The sequence below is a fragment of the Hypomesus nipponensis genome, chromosome 19, assembly GCF_054491055.1.
Source record: "Hypomesus nipponensis isolate SF chromosome 19, ASM5449105v1, whole genome shotgun sequence".
In the NCBI taxonomy this organism is placed as follows: domain Eukaryota; kingdom Metazoa; phylum Chordata; class Actinopteri; order Osmeriformes; family Osmeridae; genus Hypomesus; species Hypomesus nipponensis.
Window position 1 is genome coordinate 15,567,041 of NC_140379.1, and position 17,958 is coordinate 15,584,998.

Consider the following 17,958-nt stretch of genomic DNA (forward strand, 5'->3'; position numbering starts at 1 on the left):
ATGAGCTTAATGATCAACCCTGGGTTTACAATACTCTATTGTGTCTGCTCAATAGGGCTGTGGAAAGTCATGACTAGCCTAGGAACAGAACACATTTGTGTACCGTTAAGACAGCGAATACAATAGTTAATAAACTGAAAGAGTGACATTGACATTTGTTAACGTTGGTTCAGGTAGCACTTACAACATTTTTCTAGCTATTGTTTGATGGTGGTTGAATAGGGTGACATGAGCCAGACACATCCTGCTAAAATGTTCCTGTTGGCAAACTGAACCTAGGTTGTCTATCAGGTTTAAATATTTACAGAGGCCAAGTCAATCCCACCTGCCCCGGGCCTGACCTGCTCTGCTTCTTCTGCATACCAGAGTTAGTTTCACTTCCTCATCTGATGAAATCACAGGCCCACTCGGTTTTCAGTCAATCTATGTTCCTAGACAAAGGTTACACAAGAACTTCTGCTGGAGTGGGTGAGTGAGTTAGTGGGAAGTAAACACGCTTATCCATGTATCTTGTCTGACAGTGGTTTCTGTTAACATGGACGAGAGAGATTCCTCTGCTGCCTGTAAGGCATGACTCACTGTGTAACCACATGTGTGGATGGAGCAGCTGCCCATTGGACATTGCATGTCAGAATGTTGAGGTCTCAGCCAACTAGAGCCAGGTCAGGCTCAGCCAGGCCCAATTAGGTATTATCTCCATGTGGGAACTCCCCTCCCCTGTCTCCTGCCTCAACACCAGGCCAGAAACTCAGAGAGCACAAATGGTATAAAACCGACAATAACACTGAGGTAGAAGAATGTAACCCTAGGATATGACTAATACTTACCATATTCCCAGGCCATATTTCAACCTGACCTAGCAGGAACCTTACAGGATGCGAGGTGAGGAGTGTCTAGGTCTAGCCAGAGGTTGTAGGTCAAGGTTTTTGTGCTCAGTGAGAGCTCCACCCTCACACTCAGCTGTTAATTGACATCCTCTTTCCAGCAGAGCGTCCACCTCTCCCAAAACAACACTGGCGCAGACGAAAAGAGCGAATGAGAGGTGTTTGTGTGTGTGAAAGAGAGAGAGAGAGAGAGAGAGAGAGAGACAGAGACAGAACAACAGAAAGATAAGAGGGGGGGGGGGGGTTAGCGAACGAGTAAGGCAGGGGAGGGCGGGAGAGAGAGAGAGAATAGCAGAGGGAGGAGGATCAGATAAGCACTGAGGCGTTCCTCTTCAGCAGAGCTGTGTGCTGACTGTGAGAGCCAGGGAGATCTCTGATCTGCTGTGGGGACTGATAGTGCTCTGCTCTTGTTAGCGTAGCCGAGCGCTGAGGGGAAACTTCAGGAGACAGACGAGGTCTCCAGAGGGGGGCCAGAAGATATCGAGTTTCCTTGCTTTCATCCCACCTTCCCTCCCTCTCTCGCTCCGCTTGGATCCCAGCTGCCATGAGACCCCCCATCTCTGCTCCCCAGAACACCAGGAGGATTACTGCTGCGACCTGGGACGTGAGTCTCAGACTAGGAGGAAGTAGATAATCTACCGTGACTACAGGTGAGACTCCAGGTGTCATGAGGGGAGCAAAATAAAATAGACAAGGAAGTTTGTTTCAGGAGAGGATCCGTTTGGCTTGAGTAGGTGGTGAGAAAGTTACCGGTACTTTGGGGTGCAGAAGAGAAAGTGTAAACTGAGGAGAGAGAGAGAGAGTAGCGTGTTCCTGGTCTTGTATGTGCATTGGGGAGTTGTAGTGTGTAGTGTGCCTCAAATGATTGTAGTTGTGTTAGGTGACTTAAGTTTGCTTATTATATATTTAAGCAAGCTACTTCAAAACGTTAACATATAGTTACATTTACATTATTTTCCATTAAAAAAAATACTATAAAAGAGCCTTTCTTTGATTACTTTCCTTTTTCGTTTTTCATCGGTTGAAGAATCGTTTAGGAATCGGAATCGTTTTAAAAGTAGCGGTTCGGCATCGGAATCGTATCACTCCAAACGATACCCAACCCTATGTGCGTGTGTATGATTTGTGTGAGTGTCTGTGTGTGTGACTGGAGGTGATTCGAGCAGAGCCCTGGGCTATGAACCTGTGTGCCCATGCTGCCAGCGTTAGCTTATCCTCCATAGGAACAGGAATTACATTGAGCCGCTTTCTTTGCTGGTATGGCGTGCCGAGGTAGACCTTGGACTCCCTACAAACGGCGTTTGTTCAGCAGAGAGAGGGAGAGTGCGAAAGTCAAAGAGTGAGAGAAAGGGGTTTTGAAAGTATGCGTGAGTGTTTGATGAAAGCTGTGTAAACCCAGGAAATAGCTTGATAATGTGCTTGAGGGGGGCTCTGAACTAATCTGAGTCTGTATGAAATCCCAGGACATATATCCAAAGAAATGAATGGAATCTGTAAAAACAAGATAGGAAACGTCTTGGCGCTTCTCTGAGACTTTGACAGAGACCCCATAGAAAACATCCCCCTTTTTCTAGAACTGTCTAAACAGATCCTCCCTTCTCTCTGAGTAAGGCCTGCCTGACAGAGGTGAAGCCTTAATGTAAACACACACACACACACACACACACACACACATCTATCCTGAGGCAGGACTGTAGTAAGCCCTGTCAATCTTGCTCACTGCTTCTTATCAGACCCTAAAGGAAATGTACTCTCCACTTGACCTGCAGCCCAGTGTGTAGGTGTCTACTGAAGACATGTTAGAGGGTACCCGCTGGGGACGAGACCGGTCTCACCAAGGAATGTTTTGCTGCATACATCACGCTTGGAACCTTTCTAGCATTTTCCCACAACATTGCATCACCAGTAGGCATAGTCACACCAGGATATGCAGAGAACGCAGATGAAGTTAATATGGGGGACCTGAGGAATGGAGAATGACTGGGCATGCTGAATACATCACAACATAAAACATTTTTACTGTGTCAATTCTACTCGTAGTGCATATAGACAAGTATGGTAATGGCTGTATAACACATGCTGCTCTCTACAGCAGATGTGTGTGTGTGTGTTTGAGCGCAATACCCATATAGTGGAAGAGATCATGTTTTCGTAATCAAAGAGAGAGCTGTTCGTCAGGAACTGTGCCGGTCACCCTCAGTGGCAGAGTGGTTAGCAGCTTACTCTGGATCTCAGTTTGGGTTCTTCGTTCATGATTTTTTAATGAAGTCATAATGCACATAGATATTCCTAACCGACAAGAAACGTAGTGGACCCCCACATGGTTATTTAACTTCTCTGAGAAACGGTATCCAGATAAATAGTTTGTTTATCTGCAGACTGTTTTGTTTGAAGCTAACCCATGGTCCATGGTGAAAGCCTGAATGTATCAGTCCTGCATGCGTAGCCGGGTCCAACAAACAGCCACTGTGCCGTCCTTCAACAGTTTGTTCACTAAGTGGGAATGCAGTGAATTCCGTGACAAGTAGTTCAGAAGTAATATGGACCAAAACAAAAGGAGGTAAGAATGCGGCTTCCTAATGAACAGGGGAGCTCAGCGAGCGGCCGCTGTGTGGGTCCTGCGCTGCTCAGCAAATCACACGGTGATAGTGGGAACAGAGCCCGGGACTGAGCCGTAGTGCCGCCTGTGTGTGCGCCTCCGCACGTGTGCAGAAAGGGCTCTCTCTGTCCTCTCTCTGGGCTCCTCTCCAACGCGTCCTGTGAACTTTTGGAAACATGTCAGCCTGTAAATCTGTGCGATCCCGCTGATGTGTTCAACCCCGGCGTGTGCAGTGCCGCGCTGCGGCGCCATCTGACCTAAGGCTGGGCTGGAGCCTCCTGCAGCATGGCTGGAGCCTCCTGCAGCATGGCTGGGCTGGAGCCTCCTGCAGCATGGCTGGGCTGGAGCCTCCTGCAGCATGGCTGGAGCCTCCTGCAGCATGGCTGGAGCCTCCTGCAGCATGGCTGGAGCCTCCTGCAGCATGGCTGGAGCCTCCTGCAGCATGGCTGGAGCCTCCTGCAGCATGGCTGGGCTGGAGCCTCCTGCAGCATGGCTGGAGCCTCCTGCTGCATGGCTGGGCTGGAGCCTCCTGCTGCATGGCTGGGCTGGAGCCTCCTGCTGCATGGCTGGAGCCTCCTGCTGCATGGCTGGAGCCTCCTGCTGCATGGCTGGAGCCTCCTGCTGCATGGCTGGAGCCTCCTGCTGCATGGCTGGAGCCTCCTGCAGCATGGCTGGAGCCTCCTGCTGCATGGCTGGAGCCTCCTGCAACATGGCTAGAGCCTCCTGCTGCATGGCTGGAGCCTCCTGCAGCATGGCTGGAGCCTCCTGCTGCATGGCTGGAGCCTCCTGCTGCATGGCTGGAGCCTCCTGCAACATGGCTAGAGCCTCCTGCTGCATGGCTGGAGCCTCCTGCTGCATGGCTGGAGCCTCCTGCAACATGGCTAGAGCCTCCTGCTGCATGGCTGGAGCCTCCTGCTGCATGGCTGGCTGGCTGGCTGCCTGCTGATAGACGTCCTTTGGGCAACACATTGTTTACCAGAGGTATTACTATCCAGTCAACGCCAGGATGAGTCAGTGTGTGAGGGGAAAGTACTGTGTGTGTGCTACAGAGGAAGGGAAGTGTGTGTGTGTGTTGGATGGGGGCGGGGGGGGGGGGGGGGGGGCGGGGGATTGGAGCCAGCAGAGTATATTAAACCTGGGTACAGAAGACTGCGGGAATGGTATGGCTCCAACCAAGTGGACCCCTGCAGCAACACGTCATATATGTCTGTCAAGCCCCAGCTTCTGCCGCAGCCTCTGCACCTGCCCCAGCCCCAGAGTGATGGGCCTGTCCTCTGCATGGTGATGCCTGAGTAAAGAGTCCAGAGAGGGCTGAGGTAGAGCACAGACAGATAGAGGAGAGTCTCCAGCAGGACATCCATCCACCCTCCTGCTTAGATTACTCAGCTGGAACCTGGGACCGACTCTCACATCTCCACACACACATCGGAATCCCCCTCATCGCTTTATTAATGACATGTCATATGGAGAGCAAAAAAATGACTGAAGAAGGAGAGTTTGCTGCTATTAGGTCTACGCTACATAATGAGAGAGAGAGAATATAAATAAAGAATAGAGATAGAGATGGAGAGAGAGAATAGAGTGGAGAGAGAGCAGCTGTTCTCTCTTTTGACACTGCTTGCCAATTTGCATCATGGCCTGTGTTGACACAGAGGATTACAGCAGAATGAGCAATATTTCACACTGTTTGGATCCTCTCTCCCTCTAAGTCCACTGTAGTCCCTCGCCCCTCTCAGATACCGCTATGCAACAGTACCGCAACAGCATCTGACACACAATCAAAGTCACAATCAAGCCGTGTGTTCTCATGGTCATGTTTAGATATTTTGTGCCAAATGTGCTGTGTGTCCTGGAATCAAGTGTAAGGAAGCATAAACTATTGCATAAGAGTGGTAAAGAGTGATTCATCCTGTAATTCAATTAATTCATTATCTTTCATCTGACTTCACACACATATGGGACTTCTACCTTGCCCTACCATGCTAATTGACGTATTAATAGACCTATCAGTGCCCTGCATCATTCATTTGGTTGTTTTTTGGTTGAGTCTGTATCCACGGTGACTGGACTGGCGTAGTGATGTTGTTGAATGTGACAGGGTGCTGTAAGAACAGGATTGCCGTGATATGTTACAGCGTATGTGGAAGGGACGGGGAGAGATCGCACAATGTATGCTTCATGTTTTGGCTGCTCGCAATGTTTGGGGCTATCTCGTTGTTATGATCAGTGACCTATGCACTTTTGCATAGGTTTTACTTACTCTCTTGGAAGTCGCTTTGGATAAAACGCTGCGAAATACAGAAATGTAAAAGTACTATGGCGACCTTCTCTTGGGTGCAAAGCACTGGAGGCTGGCTGGTAAAGCCTAAAGAGACAGACGTTACTTTTCAGTCAGGTCAGTCAGTCAGCCAAGTTTGCCAGTCAAATCATTCAAGAAATCAGTCAGTCAGTCAGTCAGCGTCATTGAGTTGTCCCGCTAGACTGAATGTTCTGGAACCGTGTTGGACAAAACATGGAAACATAATGCTAGTCCACTCCACTGATCTTCCAGTCTAGCTCACCTTCCCTGAAGCAGAGACCATCACTCTCTCTGACAACCGTGGGGACTGTCCAGCAAAGCCTCGTCAGTTTAAAAAAGAAAGAAACGATTGTTGGGACGGTTAAGAGCGACCGCATCGCGGAGTCATCCGTCATTCTCCCCCCTGACAATGCTTGCCCCCCCTGTCGCTCTCTTATTTTATCCCATGACAGAGAAAGGCTTTAATGCTCTAGTTAAACCGATGAATGACCCCAATGTAATTGAAATCAATAAAGCCTGGTGGTGAGCGAGGCCAGGCACTGTGCTGAGCCTCACGTTCTGTGTGAAATAATATGAGCTTCTGCCTTGGCCTGGCTACAGGACTACCTACCTACCTACCTACCCAGCACACATGCAGTGCGGTGGAGAAGGTTTGTGTGTTCCTGTCGAATGGAGCCTCAGCCAGGAGGCAACACTCGGCCAAGGGGGGAAGCCTTCAAGCAGAAATATGATGATTAATGACTTGATACTAATTTAGCTTCATCCCTCCTTCTCCACTCCTTCTCTTCCTTCTCTCTTCACCTCTCTCTGACTCTCACAGCCACAACCAGAGAGCCACGTCCTTCAGGCACCCTGTGACGGGCCAGATATCTTCGGAAAACACAGAATACACCCTCCAGGACCAGTGAGTGTTCCTCCTTTGTCCTCTTTGGAAAGGTTGTCTTAACTCAGTCTTATTAGCTCTGCGGGGTGGTTCAAGGTCATCGTGTCAGCAGATGGAAATAGATTTTCAACCTCTCTCTTTTTTTCCCCTCTCTCTCTTTCCGTCTCCCTCTCTCCCTCTGTCTCTCTCCCTCCCTTTCTCTCTCTCTCTTGTCGGAACTATGAGGAAGCAGGGTAACAGACAGGCAGAGCCTGGGAATAGACATTCCATTAACTCACACTCAGAAGAATGAACACTAATCAGCCTGGTAATGACACTAAAAGATGTCCATTTCTATCTCTCAATGAAATGGATTTATTCATGGCCGCCGTCTGTTCCTGACTGCTTTCATCATCGGCCATCCCACACCCAGTCTTGGGACTTTTAAAGTTATTTTCTTAAAAGTTATTACCTTAATTGAATGTATGGTAATGAGCCAACTATCATTCACAGATGCCTTTGACTGTTGGCATGGTGAGCCAGCAGGCATAAATCTGTAGTTCCTGTCGGAGCAGTCATACTAATGATGACTATTATTATGACTGCCTTTTTATCAGGAGCTGCATGGCTGTAACTATACTGGAGCTGTATTCGCAATGCATTCTCAGTGGTATAGGCTGGCCAACCTGGAGACAGATGGAAATCCATGAACGTGTGACATGCAATGCAGCTGTAATGATGATCTCATGATGAATCCTCATGACCAACGACCTTGTGACCTTGTCATGCATGCGTGGGCTCTGCGTCTTAACCACAGCGTAGCAGCTGGACTAAACCGGGTCATTCCACAGTCATTTCCCACGTCATGCACTGCAGGTGTAAAAGCAGTTGATGCGCCGCAATGCATGTTTACGACAGGTGTCGTATCATGTTTAAGCTCCTGTTATGAAGGCATGGGAGCACATAGCTCCCATAGCTCATAAACACAAGTTAATAGTGCTGAGGAGCAGGTGAATGTCAATGGTGTGTTGCTCAAGCTGTGTATGAAAGCTGGTTTAGAGAACAGATTGTTATTCCTGTCTCCTCTGGCTTCTCGACTTCTCTCCTTCATCCCCGGTGCACCGAGGTTGAGCCAGGGGATTTGTGCACAATCAGGGCCGCCGTCGAAAGTTAGATATCCCCAGACTTGCAAATTCTTTAAAGTAACATCATCTCTCTATTACCCTGTGGTAACAGGCTACACTGTCGATGCTCTTTGTTTCGTCTTGAATCTCTTGTACGCGTGCAGAGAACCTTGAAATCCCCATGTTATTGTCATGAACAACGGCTGATTCATTTGATATTACCGTACAGTCCTCCGTAGTCACATGAACACACTCATACGCACACACACCCATATACACACCCATACACACACCCATATACACTCATATAGACGATACCCATACACACTCACACGACACACACACACACACATGCAAAAACCATAGACAGTGGAAGGTGATTTTATGATTTATGAGGAACTTAAAGTTCCAAATGGAACAACCAGGAGCAGGAGTTCCTTTCACCACCAGCCCCCTGCAGTGGGTTCACTTCAAGCCCATCCAACTGGTGCCCACCCACCGAGATACCTCCGCCCCAACCTGACTCTGGAGCACGACAATGGTCTCCCCTTGGCATTCCTCATTTCATGGTTGGATGCCTGAGGGTCTATAGGGGCAAAGAGCTCTAAAGTAGCAGGACTTATCGACTACTTTGAGTGTCGGACAGCTGTTTGAACTTGCTATTTATATCCAGGGTCAATGTCTCCTGACACGCTCCCTCTGTCCCCTACCCTATCTGTGTGTCCCCTCATCGCTCTCCTCCTCTACATTGGGATTTGGGCTGGGAGTGTCACAGCTGTGCCCTCTGCTGCATTCTGGGTAGAGCATGTGCGCTATGCAGGGATGAGCTCGCCCTGCCCAGAGTAGGCTGACGGCGAGAGCTGGCTGTTGCTGCCGGTTGCCATGGCAGCACGGGTGTGGATTTCACTCATCTGAGACCCAGATCTAGATGGGGAAAGTAGGTTTCCCCCCTCAACTTTGCTTGTCTTTCTCCTCTCTCTTGTGAGCAAGAGGATCACAAGTAAGTGCTCTAATCCACCTGAACCAGAGTGATCCTGAAGTGGAGCCTTGGTATTGATCTGGGGTCACTATTGATTAGAGTGTCAAAGCCTCCAGGGTTAGGAGCAGGTAATCTTTCGACCCCTGTGAGGGGGGGGGGAGGGAGAGAGGGAGAGAGAGGGAGAGAGAAAAGGCAGTGTATCCTATTAAATGTAGGATAATTTATCATGTTTCCCTTAAATGAGAGTTATAGCCTGGCTAAGAGCAAAAGCTGTTTGCGAGTACAGAATGAATGGCTGTTATTAAATGAAATGACTAGTGTGTACCTGGGGCTGGCGCTAGGTCTATGACTGGGTATCGGCCTAAGACTGGGGTTAGGCTGGTGCTGGCTCTGCAGTGCTTGCAGGGAGTAAGCCATCCCTCTCAGATGGTAACCCTGTTGGCCGGGGGCCTAGACCTCTCCCCCCTCCTCATCTGGCCGGCTCCCTCGCCCCCTGCCATCCTGCGTATCTCTGATGTGAAATATGGCTCCTGTCCTCCGCATCCCTCTGCAAATCTCCCTGGAACCAGTTGAAAAGACAGTGAAGGTAAACAAAATGATAGCCGCCCATAAACTCCGCTAGCTCCCTGGGTGCAGGGGGCGTGTCCTGTGAGCAGGCTGGCCTGGACCCAGCATGTGTGGTTGTTTTGTTCCACTGGAGTTTTCCACCTCCTTTCGCATTCACCTCCATTGTTCCTATGGCTCGTTTTTTTTCTTTTCCCCCGGCCTGCCCTGGCCTCTGGTAGCTGAAGACCGCCCCAGCACCTCTCTGATCGTCCGAGGCCAGGCCTGTTCGGGACAGGAAAAAACAGGACACAGTTGGAGCTTCTTTCATCCCTAGATGGAACAATGCGGGAGTCCAGAGGTGGTGGTTTCACCAGGGGAAGTCAGACGCAGCTTCCCATTGGTCGCTTGCTCTTCTTCTGAGGAACTGTATTCTCTGTATACAGTCTGCCGGTCTCTATTTTACACAACCTTACACAGGTCCGCCAGTGTTTTTTCTTTTGGAGCCAATAACAATTGTCCTCTTTTTCCATTCTCTGGATTCTTCTACATGTTCAAGAGGCCTCGGTTTATTTGGTTTGTGGGGAACAGCACGTCCCAGCTCACCTTGTGTGGTGTGTGTCTCTAAGAGATAGTCTCTAGCTGATATCAAGGACTGGCTGCTGTTCTGGGAGTGATATCAAGCATATGTGGATGGATGTGCCTGCGTGACTGTGTTGGCGGCACTTTCATGGCTGTCTGCATCTTTGAGGCCTTGGGTAAAGCACCACACACACACACACACACACACTCAGAGGATTTCATTTCGACAGCACTTCTTGCTCCACCCCCGTACATTCTTAACTGATTTCATCAGCTCATCGTGGTTAACAAGTGTCATTCTAGTAAGTTCAGATTCCATCCCGGTCCTTGTGCTGAGTTCAGTTTGACATACAGGCCTGACAGTGAGACAGCTACAGGCTGATCCTCCAGCCTGTCATATCTCCCTACCCCTTCCACTGCTGAACCAAGCACTCACCTGTTAGTACGTACTATGAGTGACAAAGTACGGCACAGTACACCCATAACCCTAACACAGGGAGTCAGGTGGCCGAACGGTGATGGAGTCGGGCTACTAATCTGAAGGTTGCCAGTTCGATTTCCGGCCGAGCCAAATGACGCTGTGTCCTTGGGCACGGCACTTCACCCTACTTGCCTCCGGGGGAATGTCCCTGTACTTACTGTAAGTCGCTCTAGATAAGAGCGTCTGCTAAACGACTAAATGTAAACATATACGTAACATCTACCATCCATGTGATGCATTCTGATCCATCCATATTCCACAATGTATTTGATCTTGCATCAGCTGCTATGGCAGACATGCTTTCAGGCACTGTCCTCGTGTCCTCTGACTTGAACTCATACTTACTATCATGGGTGGTGGAGGAACTCTAGTTGTCATCCCATTTATATAAACATAATATCTTACTCAAAAAACGGAATCTAAAATGTAGTAACATAAATGTCCTGTTCCATCCCATCATGCCCAGTCTCCCAGCCTGCTTCAGTTCAGTGCAGACCCTCCCTCAGATCCCTGCATGGTTCTGATCCAGCCCGGAGAGTTCTGGACTGACTGGTTCTGAACAAATAACCCTCCGTAGCCTGCAGGGATTTCTAGGGGGATGTGGTGTGTGGCTATGTCTGCTGGGGTCTCCTGTGTCTCACTAGGAAAGGATGCTTGTTTCATTGAAAGGTGTTCAATGTTCCTGTAGCATGTACAGTGCAGCGCCCCTGGGTCTCGAGCTGGCGTGAAGAGTGTGTGTGTGTGTGTGTGTGTGTGTCTGGGCATGAGTCGATCCACACAGGCTCCAGATAAAGCACCCGACTCACACAACCTCCTCACTATTCATATATCACACACACACACACACTGCTCCAAGTTGCCATGGTAACATCATCAACAGTGTGTTGTGTCAGCACACCCATATAAATCAACTTTTGAGCCGACTGTTGCCGTTGACTTTCGATAACGGATGGTAAGAGAGAACCCTTTACTATGATACGCTCCCACACACATGCACGCCTTTTCATTTGGACTTGACTTCTCCCAGTCTCCCATGTCTCTCACAGCGTTCAGTCATTCTATTCTTATTCAGTCGGATCCTTATTTATGATTATAGTATCAGAGAGTCGACAGTATGGCATTCACTGTGTGTCTCCTTTTGGGCGTGACTGTGTTGTGGTTTCATTGACTGAGAGATGGACAAGTCTCAGATCAGAGGGAGGGATTAGGGAGGAGCCCTGCCGCGCCCCACCGCTTTTCATTTGTGATTAAACTCATTATTTGCCAGCCTATGTCTCCCGGTATGGATGATATGGCTGAATGGTTCATTTAATAAGCAGCTCATTTCCCACATAGCAGGGCTGGGGAGACAACCCTGTCCCGGGTCCCTCCTTCAGTCTTCTGAACTTCATTAGAGAAGGCCTCGGGCCAAACAGGCTTCACTAAGACTTGGGTTTACAGTTCTCTCTCTCTCTCTCTCTCTCTCTCTCTCTCTGTCTCTCTGTCTCTCTCTCTCTTTCTTTCTCTTGTTTCTCTCTTTCTGGTCTCTCTCCTCTTTATCTTCTATTTCATTCTCTGTCTCTCTCTCTGTCTCTCTGTCTCTCTCTGTCTCTCTCTCTCTCTCTCTCTCTCTCTCTCTCTCTCTCTCTCTCTCTCTCTCTCTCTCTCTCTCTCTCTGTTTCTCTCTCTCTCTCTTTCTTCTCTCTCTTTCTTCTCTCCCTTTCTCTCAGCAACAAGATGGCAGATTATCTGTCTCTCTCTCTCTCTCTCTCTCTCTCTCTCTCTCTCTCTCTCTCTCTCTCATCTCTCTATATACCTCCCAGGAGTCACCATGCCCAGCACCCAGTAGACTGGAGCCCAGAGCAGTGTGACTATGACCTGCAGCTGCTGGCTGCTCCATCCTCCATGACAGTACCACCTTAGATCCCTGCTTTTCCTTTGGTGGAGGTGGGAGGGAGGAGAGAGGGGGTGGGCGGGGAGTGAAGCCACCTTGCTGCTCTTGAACTGGAATGGAATGTCCTAACCGGGTACTTAGCACCAGGCACGAGGAGAGTGTGGTCCAGATGAAAGGACCTTTATCACAGAACAGGCTGCCATTTGATTGGGAGTCGGTGTCGGTGAGCTGGAAGTGGAACACATCGTATCCCCCCCCCCCCTCTTCCTGGTTCCATAACAACAATGTGCTGATGTCATGAGGAAGTGTGAGGTGTAATGTGGAAAGGCCTGAGGAGTGTGTGGCGTGTGTTATGTGCTTGATGGGACTGTTACAGTATGGTGCTCCTGTCTAGAGGTCGGAACACACCCTGAGGGAAGGGATCCTCCTAGACCAACCAGCGCGTGTGTGTGCGTGTGTGTGTGTGTGTGTGTGGGAGTCCGGTGTTGGTGTAAGGTTCTAAGTGAGAGTGAAAGCGTGAGGTAAGTGGATATCATAGGGAGGTCTACCAGGCGGTCTTCTCTTTCACTCTTTGAATGGGTGTTTGCTTGAATTAGGAGCAAGTCTTTGTCCTGCCCTGTCCTCTTATGAAACAAGACAAACCAGCCTCAGGGTAAGTGCTCCATGAGGGCCTGCACAGGCATTGGCTGTTACAGTGACCATAGCAGTGACAGGACGTTGTCATATCCTCCCTTCAGTAGAGTCAGTCCAAGAGTTCCACCGGCTGCACTGTTCTGTATTGTGTTGTGTGTTGTGATTGTGGGTTGGATTCTTCTGGACTGTACTCGCACTGCTCGACTTCATGATACAACTTCATTTATGCCTTGCAGGTTAGAATCACGCATGTCCAAGCCACCGGCCAATCAGAGACCCCCTAGCATGGTCAGCGAGTCCTCCGCGGCTGTGACCTCAACGGTAGTGGACACCATCTCAGCGTCTAAGGTGAGCCGACATCTCTCTCGTGTTGTATAATTTGTTTGTACAGTAATTGGGCCCATGTTTGGGCTGTAAAGCACTAAAATTGATATTGTATTCTTAAGGCTTCATTGAGGCCCCCTTATACCTACACTGGCCAAATTGGTTTGATCTGCCTGTGAACAGTCTCTCATTTAGATGAATGGCTGGACCGTGTAAATGGATAGTGATTTTTTTACGCCCTAAGGAAACTCAATTAAGGACCTCAGTGGTTGGTTGGACTTAGGTGCAGCGTTTGCATCTGTCACACGCTATGTTGATAGACTGGTAGAGCACTGCTCGAAGGTGGTGGAAATAATGGGAGGTTCTAGAACCTCAGGTGTGACTAACTGTACAGGGGTAGAAGATGCACTTGTCTCCTTCATATTTGCAGTAGGCTGCTTTGAGGATTGAAAGTGCTGTTCTGCTTCGCTGCCTCGCCTTATCTGCTGTGTTCTGCTCTGTGCCTTGGAAGAACACGGGTCATCCATCCAGCCAGCCAGCCAGCCAGCCACAAACACACTGTCTGATAGTCTGACTGACAGTCCACTATCAGCATCGAATGATCAGTCCCATAGAAATCAATCAAGTCTGGCATGAGCAAAATGGAAACTCCATCAACAGCAAATCCAGCAGCCAATACCCTGTCACCACCACCTTTCCACCCAACACACAGCTCCCTCCACCATCAGGCCTTCCCAACGAGGCCCCAACCTGCTCGCCAGCCAACCCTTCAACACACGAGCCTTCTCAAACGACACGTCTCCCGTCCCAACGCGGAGCCACGCTATACCTGACAGCGGCCCTTCGCATTCACAAACGACAGCACACGTCCTTTCAATGGCACCAACGTCAAGCCCTTTCATCCATCTCCCTGTCTGCCCTCTCCAACATGCTAGGGCCCAGCTCGTCACGGCAGCAGTGACTCAGAACTCCCGTCCAGGTCCAGAACCCTGATAGGAGCCAGCTCTTACCAGCTGCTTATGAGCACTCTTTCAGAACACTTTATCATTTTTCACTGCAAGGTGTTGGCTGCTAGCAGAGGTGACAGTCATGTCATGCAGAGAGGCACACGCTACATGATTGAAAAACACTTACTCATCCTCAGTGCCAACTCATGTGAAAGCGGTATAATTGCTTTAGCTTGTATTACCTGGTTCCATTTGGTGCTCTTTTAAAAAGCACAAGAGACAGGAAGTTCACAGTGAACAGTGGGCATCAGATATGAATTAATTTAGACATCTACAGGACAGGATAATGGGGATGTTAATTAGAAATCATTTTGAAGGTTAGATTTCAGCTTGGTTATCGGGTTTATTGTCTGTGTTTGCGTGTAGTGAGTCTTGCTGCAATTAATTTCTGCAAGTTTCCATACGGAATGAATCAATGACATATCTATTTATCTGTCTATTTCTATACCTTAGATTGTTTCGGTTTAGCTCACTTTTACCTGCAAGGGGGAAGTGACATCATGTGACCCCTGATGAATCCTGTTCCAGTTGGAACGGTTGCTAGGATGCACCGTTCTCAGTCTCCTCCTGGGCCTGGCAGATGGAGTGATAGGTTGGGATGAGTTGAGTTGATGAGTTGAGACTGAGAGCAGATATACCTGGTCCAGTCATGACATTTTGGAGAAAGGGAACATCAATAATGTCTACTGTCGGTAATATGACCTGAACGGGTTTGAACCGAGCCATAAGGAAGTGAATTCACCTGTACATTGGATGTCATTACAGCATTTAAACGTACCCTCTTTACCTTTTCAATCGTGTTTTGTTTCGACGGCTATAAATAATACCTAACGGTGGGCTTGCAGGTGTTGTCGGCTCGTTCCCCCTCACTTCTCCTCAGCAGTGGCCCCTGGGGGGAGCCCAGATCAGCGGTCGTTTGTGAAGCAGCAGCTAAGGAAGAGCACGCTTGTAACGACCTGTGTGTGTGTGTGTGTGTGTGTGTGTGGCTCCAGGCACATGGCCCCAGGAGCGCAGGCAAGGTGCACAGCTTCGGGAAGAGGGAGCAGGCCATCAAGAGGAACCCCAACGTCCCGGTGGTGGTCCGGGGATGGCTCTACAAGCAGGTGAGCCCCTCCCCTGAATGCTGCCCTCGCAGCCCAGTGGCTGACAACCTGTACATTCCAATCACATGAGGTTGGGGTAACTCATTCACACACACACACACACACACACACTCACACGCTGATGGCGGTAGAGCTGCCATGCAAGGCGCTGGCCTGCCCACCAGGAACGACTCGGGGTCTTGCGTCTCGCTCAAGGACACTTTGACACGTGGACAGGACGGGCCAGGGATCAAACCACCAACCCTGTGGTCCCCTCCGGAACCACAGCTGTCCCCCCACTGTACTATATAGCTACTATCATGGGCAGCCTGGGCCCCACAGCTCCCCAGATGCCTGCTGCATCGCTGGGGCGCTGGGCCTGAGAGATGGCTCCATTTATCCTGAATTATTAGAGGACCACACCGCACCATTAGCTCATGTTGACTGATGTCTCCCCCCAGACGTGTGGGCATAGCTCCACCGGGGATGGAGATTGGGGTATAGGGATGGAGAGAGGGAGAGGGAGAGGGAGGGAGGGAGGGAGGGAGGGAGAAAGGAAGAGAGGGAGAGAGGGAGGAAGAGAGAGAGAGAGGGAGAGGGAGAGGGAGGGAGGGAGGCCTTGGCAGTCAGACGTCATCCACTCTGGGTGGTGATGAGTGTTTTGACCTAGTGATGTGTTTCGTGTAGAACAGTAGGCAGCCCCTTAGAGCAGCTACAGAAAAGGAAACACCAATGCAGAGAAGGCATTTAATGATCATATTCCGGTAATGTGCATAAGGTCTGTTTTAATGTGTTTTCCCTCTGGTTCTTAGTGTATAAGACAAGTCGATTTTCCAGTTAAGGGTTTTCATTGAAATATGAATAAAAGTGTAAAGTGGTTGTGAGGGTGCGGTATGTAAATGCAGTTGTGTTTTGCTCCTGCAGGACAGCTCAGGAATGAGACTGTGGAAACGCAAATGGTTCGTGTTGTCTGACTTCTGCTTGTTTTATTACAAAGGTGAGTGACACACACACACACACACCACCAACCAAACACACAGTGTGTGAACTGGGGAGGCACAGTCATTAGGAATAATTAAAATGATTGCAAGGTGAATTGATTGGGTTATGAGATCAGACTCTCGATGCAAGTTTCGCTGTCTCCTGGTGCTTGAGCTAGACCTCTCAATCAGCCCTGTAATAAGACAAGGGTTAGCCACCGGCAATTCTTTGTCTCTTTGCCAGTGTCCCTGTCTTTCTCTCTCCCTTAGTCTATTTCTGTCTCCCAGTCTGTCTCTCTCTCTTTATATCCCAAAGTCTTTCAGAGACCTATCTCTTTTCTCAGACCTCTCTCTCTCTCTGTGTGTGTGCTCTACTCTCTGTTAACAGAGATAGAGAATTCTATTATTCCCTCCTATATAATCTTTAAGTGTCATTATGGGATGTAATCTATGGTGTTGTTGCCAGGGCAGCCGTTCCTACCACCTCTCCATTTATCATAGTGAAGAGCCAGATAAGTCTGCTGCCACCTCATAGGGAGCCTCTCCTTGAATCATCCTTGAATTATGTCTCAGCAATTACACCAGCCCTCCCACCCCCCCTCCCCCCTTCCCACCCCCCCTCCCACCCTCCCACCCCCCCTGCAGCCCCCAGAACCCTGCTCTGATCCAGACTCTATGACCTGCTGTTTATGTGGGCACATGGAATGGCCAGCATCTATTGCAGCCCATAAAGGTAAATCTGATGTTTTGTGAGAATTTTATGAGGATAATAATGGTGTGTGTATATATTTGTGTGTGTGTGTGTGTGTGAGACAGACAGTCGAGAGGAGACGGTCTTGGGCAGTATTCCCATGCCCAGCTATGTCATTGCCCCTGTCGAACCTGACGACCACATCAGCCGCAAGTACGCGTTCAAGGTAAGACCTCAGTCCCCCCCACCACCCACACACACACTCCCCCGAACCACTTCTGTCTGCCTTGGCTTAGTTTGCTGCTTCAGCATGGCCGTCTTGACTGTTCAGACTTTGTGCAGGCTCAGTGTAACTATAGTAAAGTGATCAAAATAAAGTCAACTAAAGTGTCGAAATAGTGGAGAAAGTCATCCCATCACCAGTGGTTTGTTTATTGTGTCGGTGTGATGACTCTGTGTCTGGATTCCTCTGGATGTTGCCCCGCCTCCTCCCTGTCCGTCATCGGGCTTCTATTCTCACCATTGGTGCTGTGGGATACCTCGCCCCTATCCCCTCCCCCATCTTCATCTCAGTCGCCCTGGCCTCAGTCGCCTGGTCCTGTCCCCACTCTGCTCCCCTTTCATTGACCCCAACCTGGAGTAGCCTTCTCTGTCTGCACCCAGACATGAACCAGCCTGCTATCAGATGGTCGGCTGCTGTTTGATCTCAGATGAATCCCATAGCAGACTTTCCCTGCGGGAAACAATCGGTTCTAATGTACCGTTAGCTAGTCACAAAGACAGAAACACATTGGTAGTTGTTGCTCGTCCCTCTTCAAAAAGTAGTTTGTGGTGAGTAGAAGTGAGATTTTCGGGCTGGGTTGTCTGTTTTGTTTGACAGAGGCTGGTAGTGTTCCTGTCCTCGGGGTTAGAGCGGGGGTATTGACACATCCATCTCCCCCTGAACAAGAGCACAGGAGGCTTTATGAAGAACAATACAGCGTGAACGCTTGATGCTCTCACTGGAGGGCACCGT

The 17,958-nt window shown here is 49.4% G+C and overlaps 1 protein-coding gene across 1 annotated transcript in view; it reads left to right on the top strand.

Annotated features, from left to right (window-relative positions):
* The window catches only part of plekha7b (pleckstrin homology domain containing, family A member 7b), a 72,511-nt gene that overhangs the window by 29,432 nt on the left and 25,121 nt on the right, over positions 1-17,958 (top strand). The window contains exons 5-9 of the mRNA XM_084681927.1: positions 6,603-6,686; positions 13,096-13,207; positions 15,183-15,293; positions 16,197-16,269; positions 17,069-17,169. Of these exons, the coding sequence (XP_084538053.1) occupies positions 6,603-6,686; positions 13,096-13,207; positions 15,183-15,293; positions 16,197-16,269; positions 17,069-17,169 (481 nt within the window). The remainder of the gene's footprint in view (positions 1-6,602; positions 6,687-13,095; positions 13,208-15,182; positions 15,294-16,196; positions 16,270-17,068; positions 17,170-17,958) is intronic.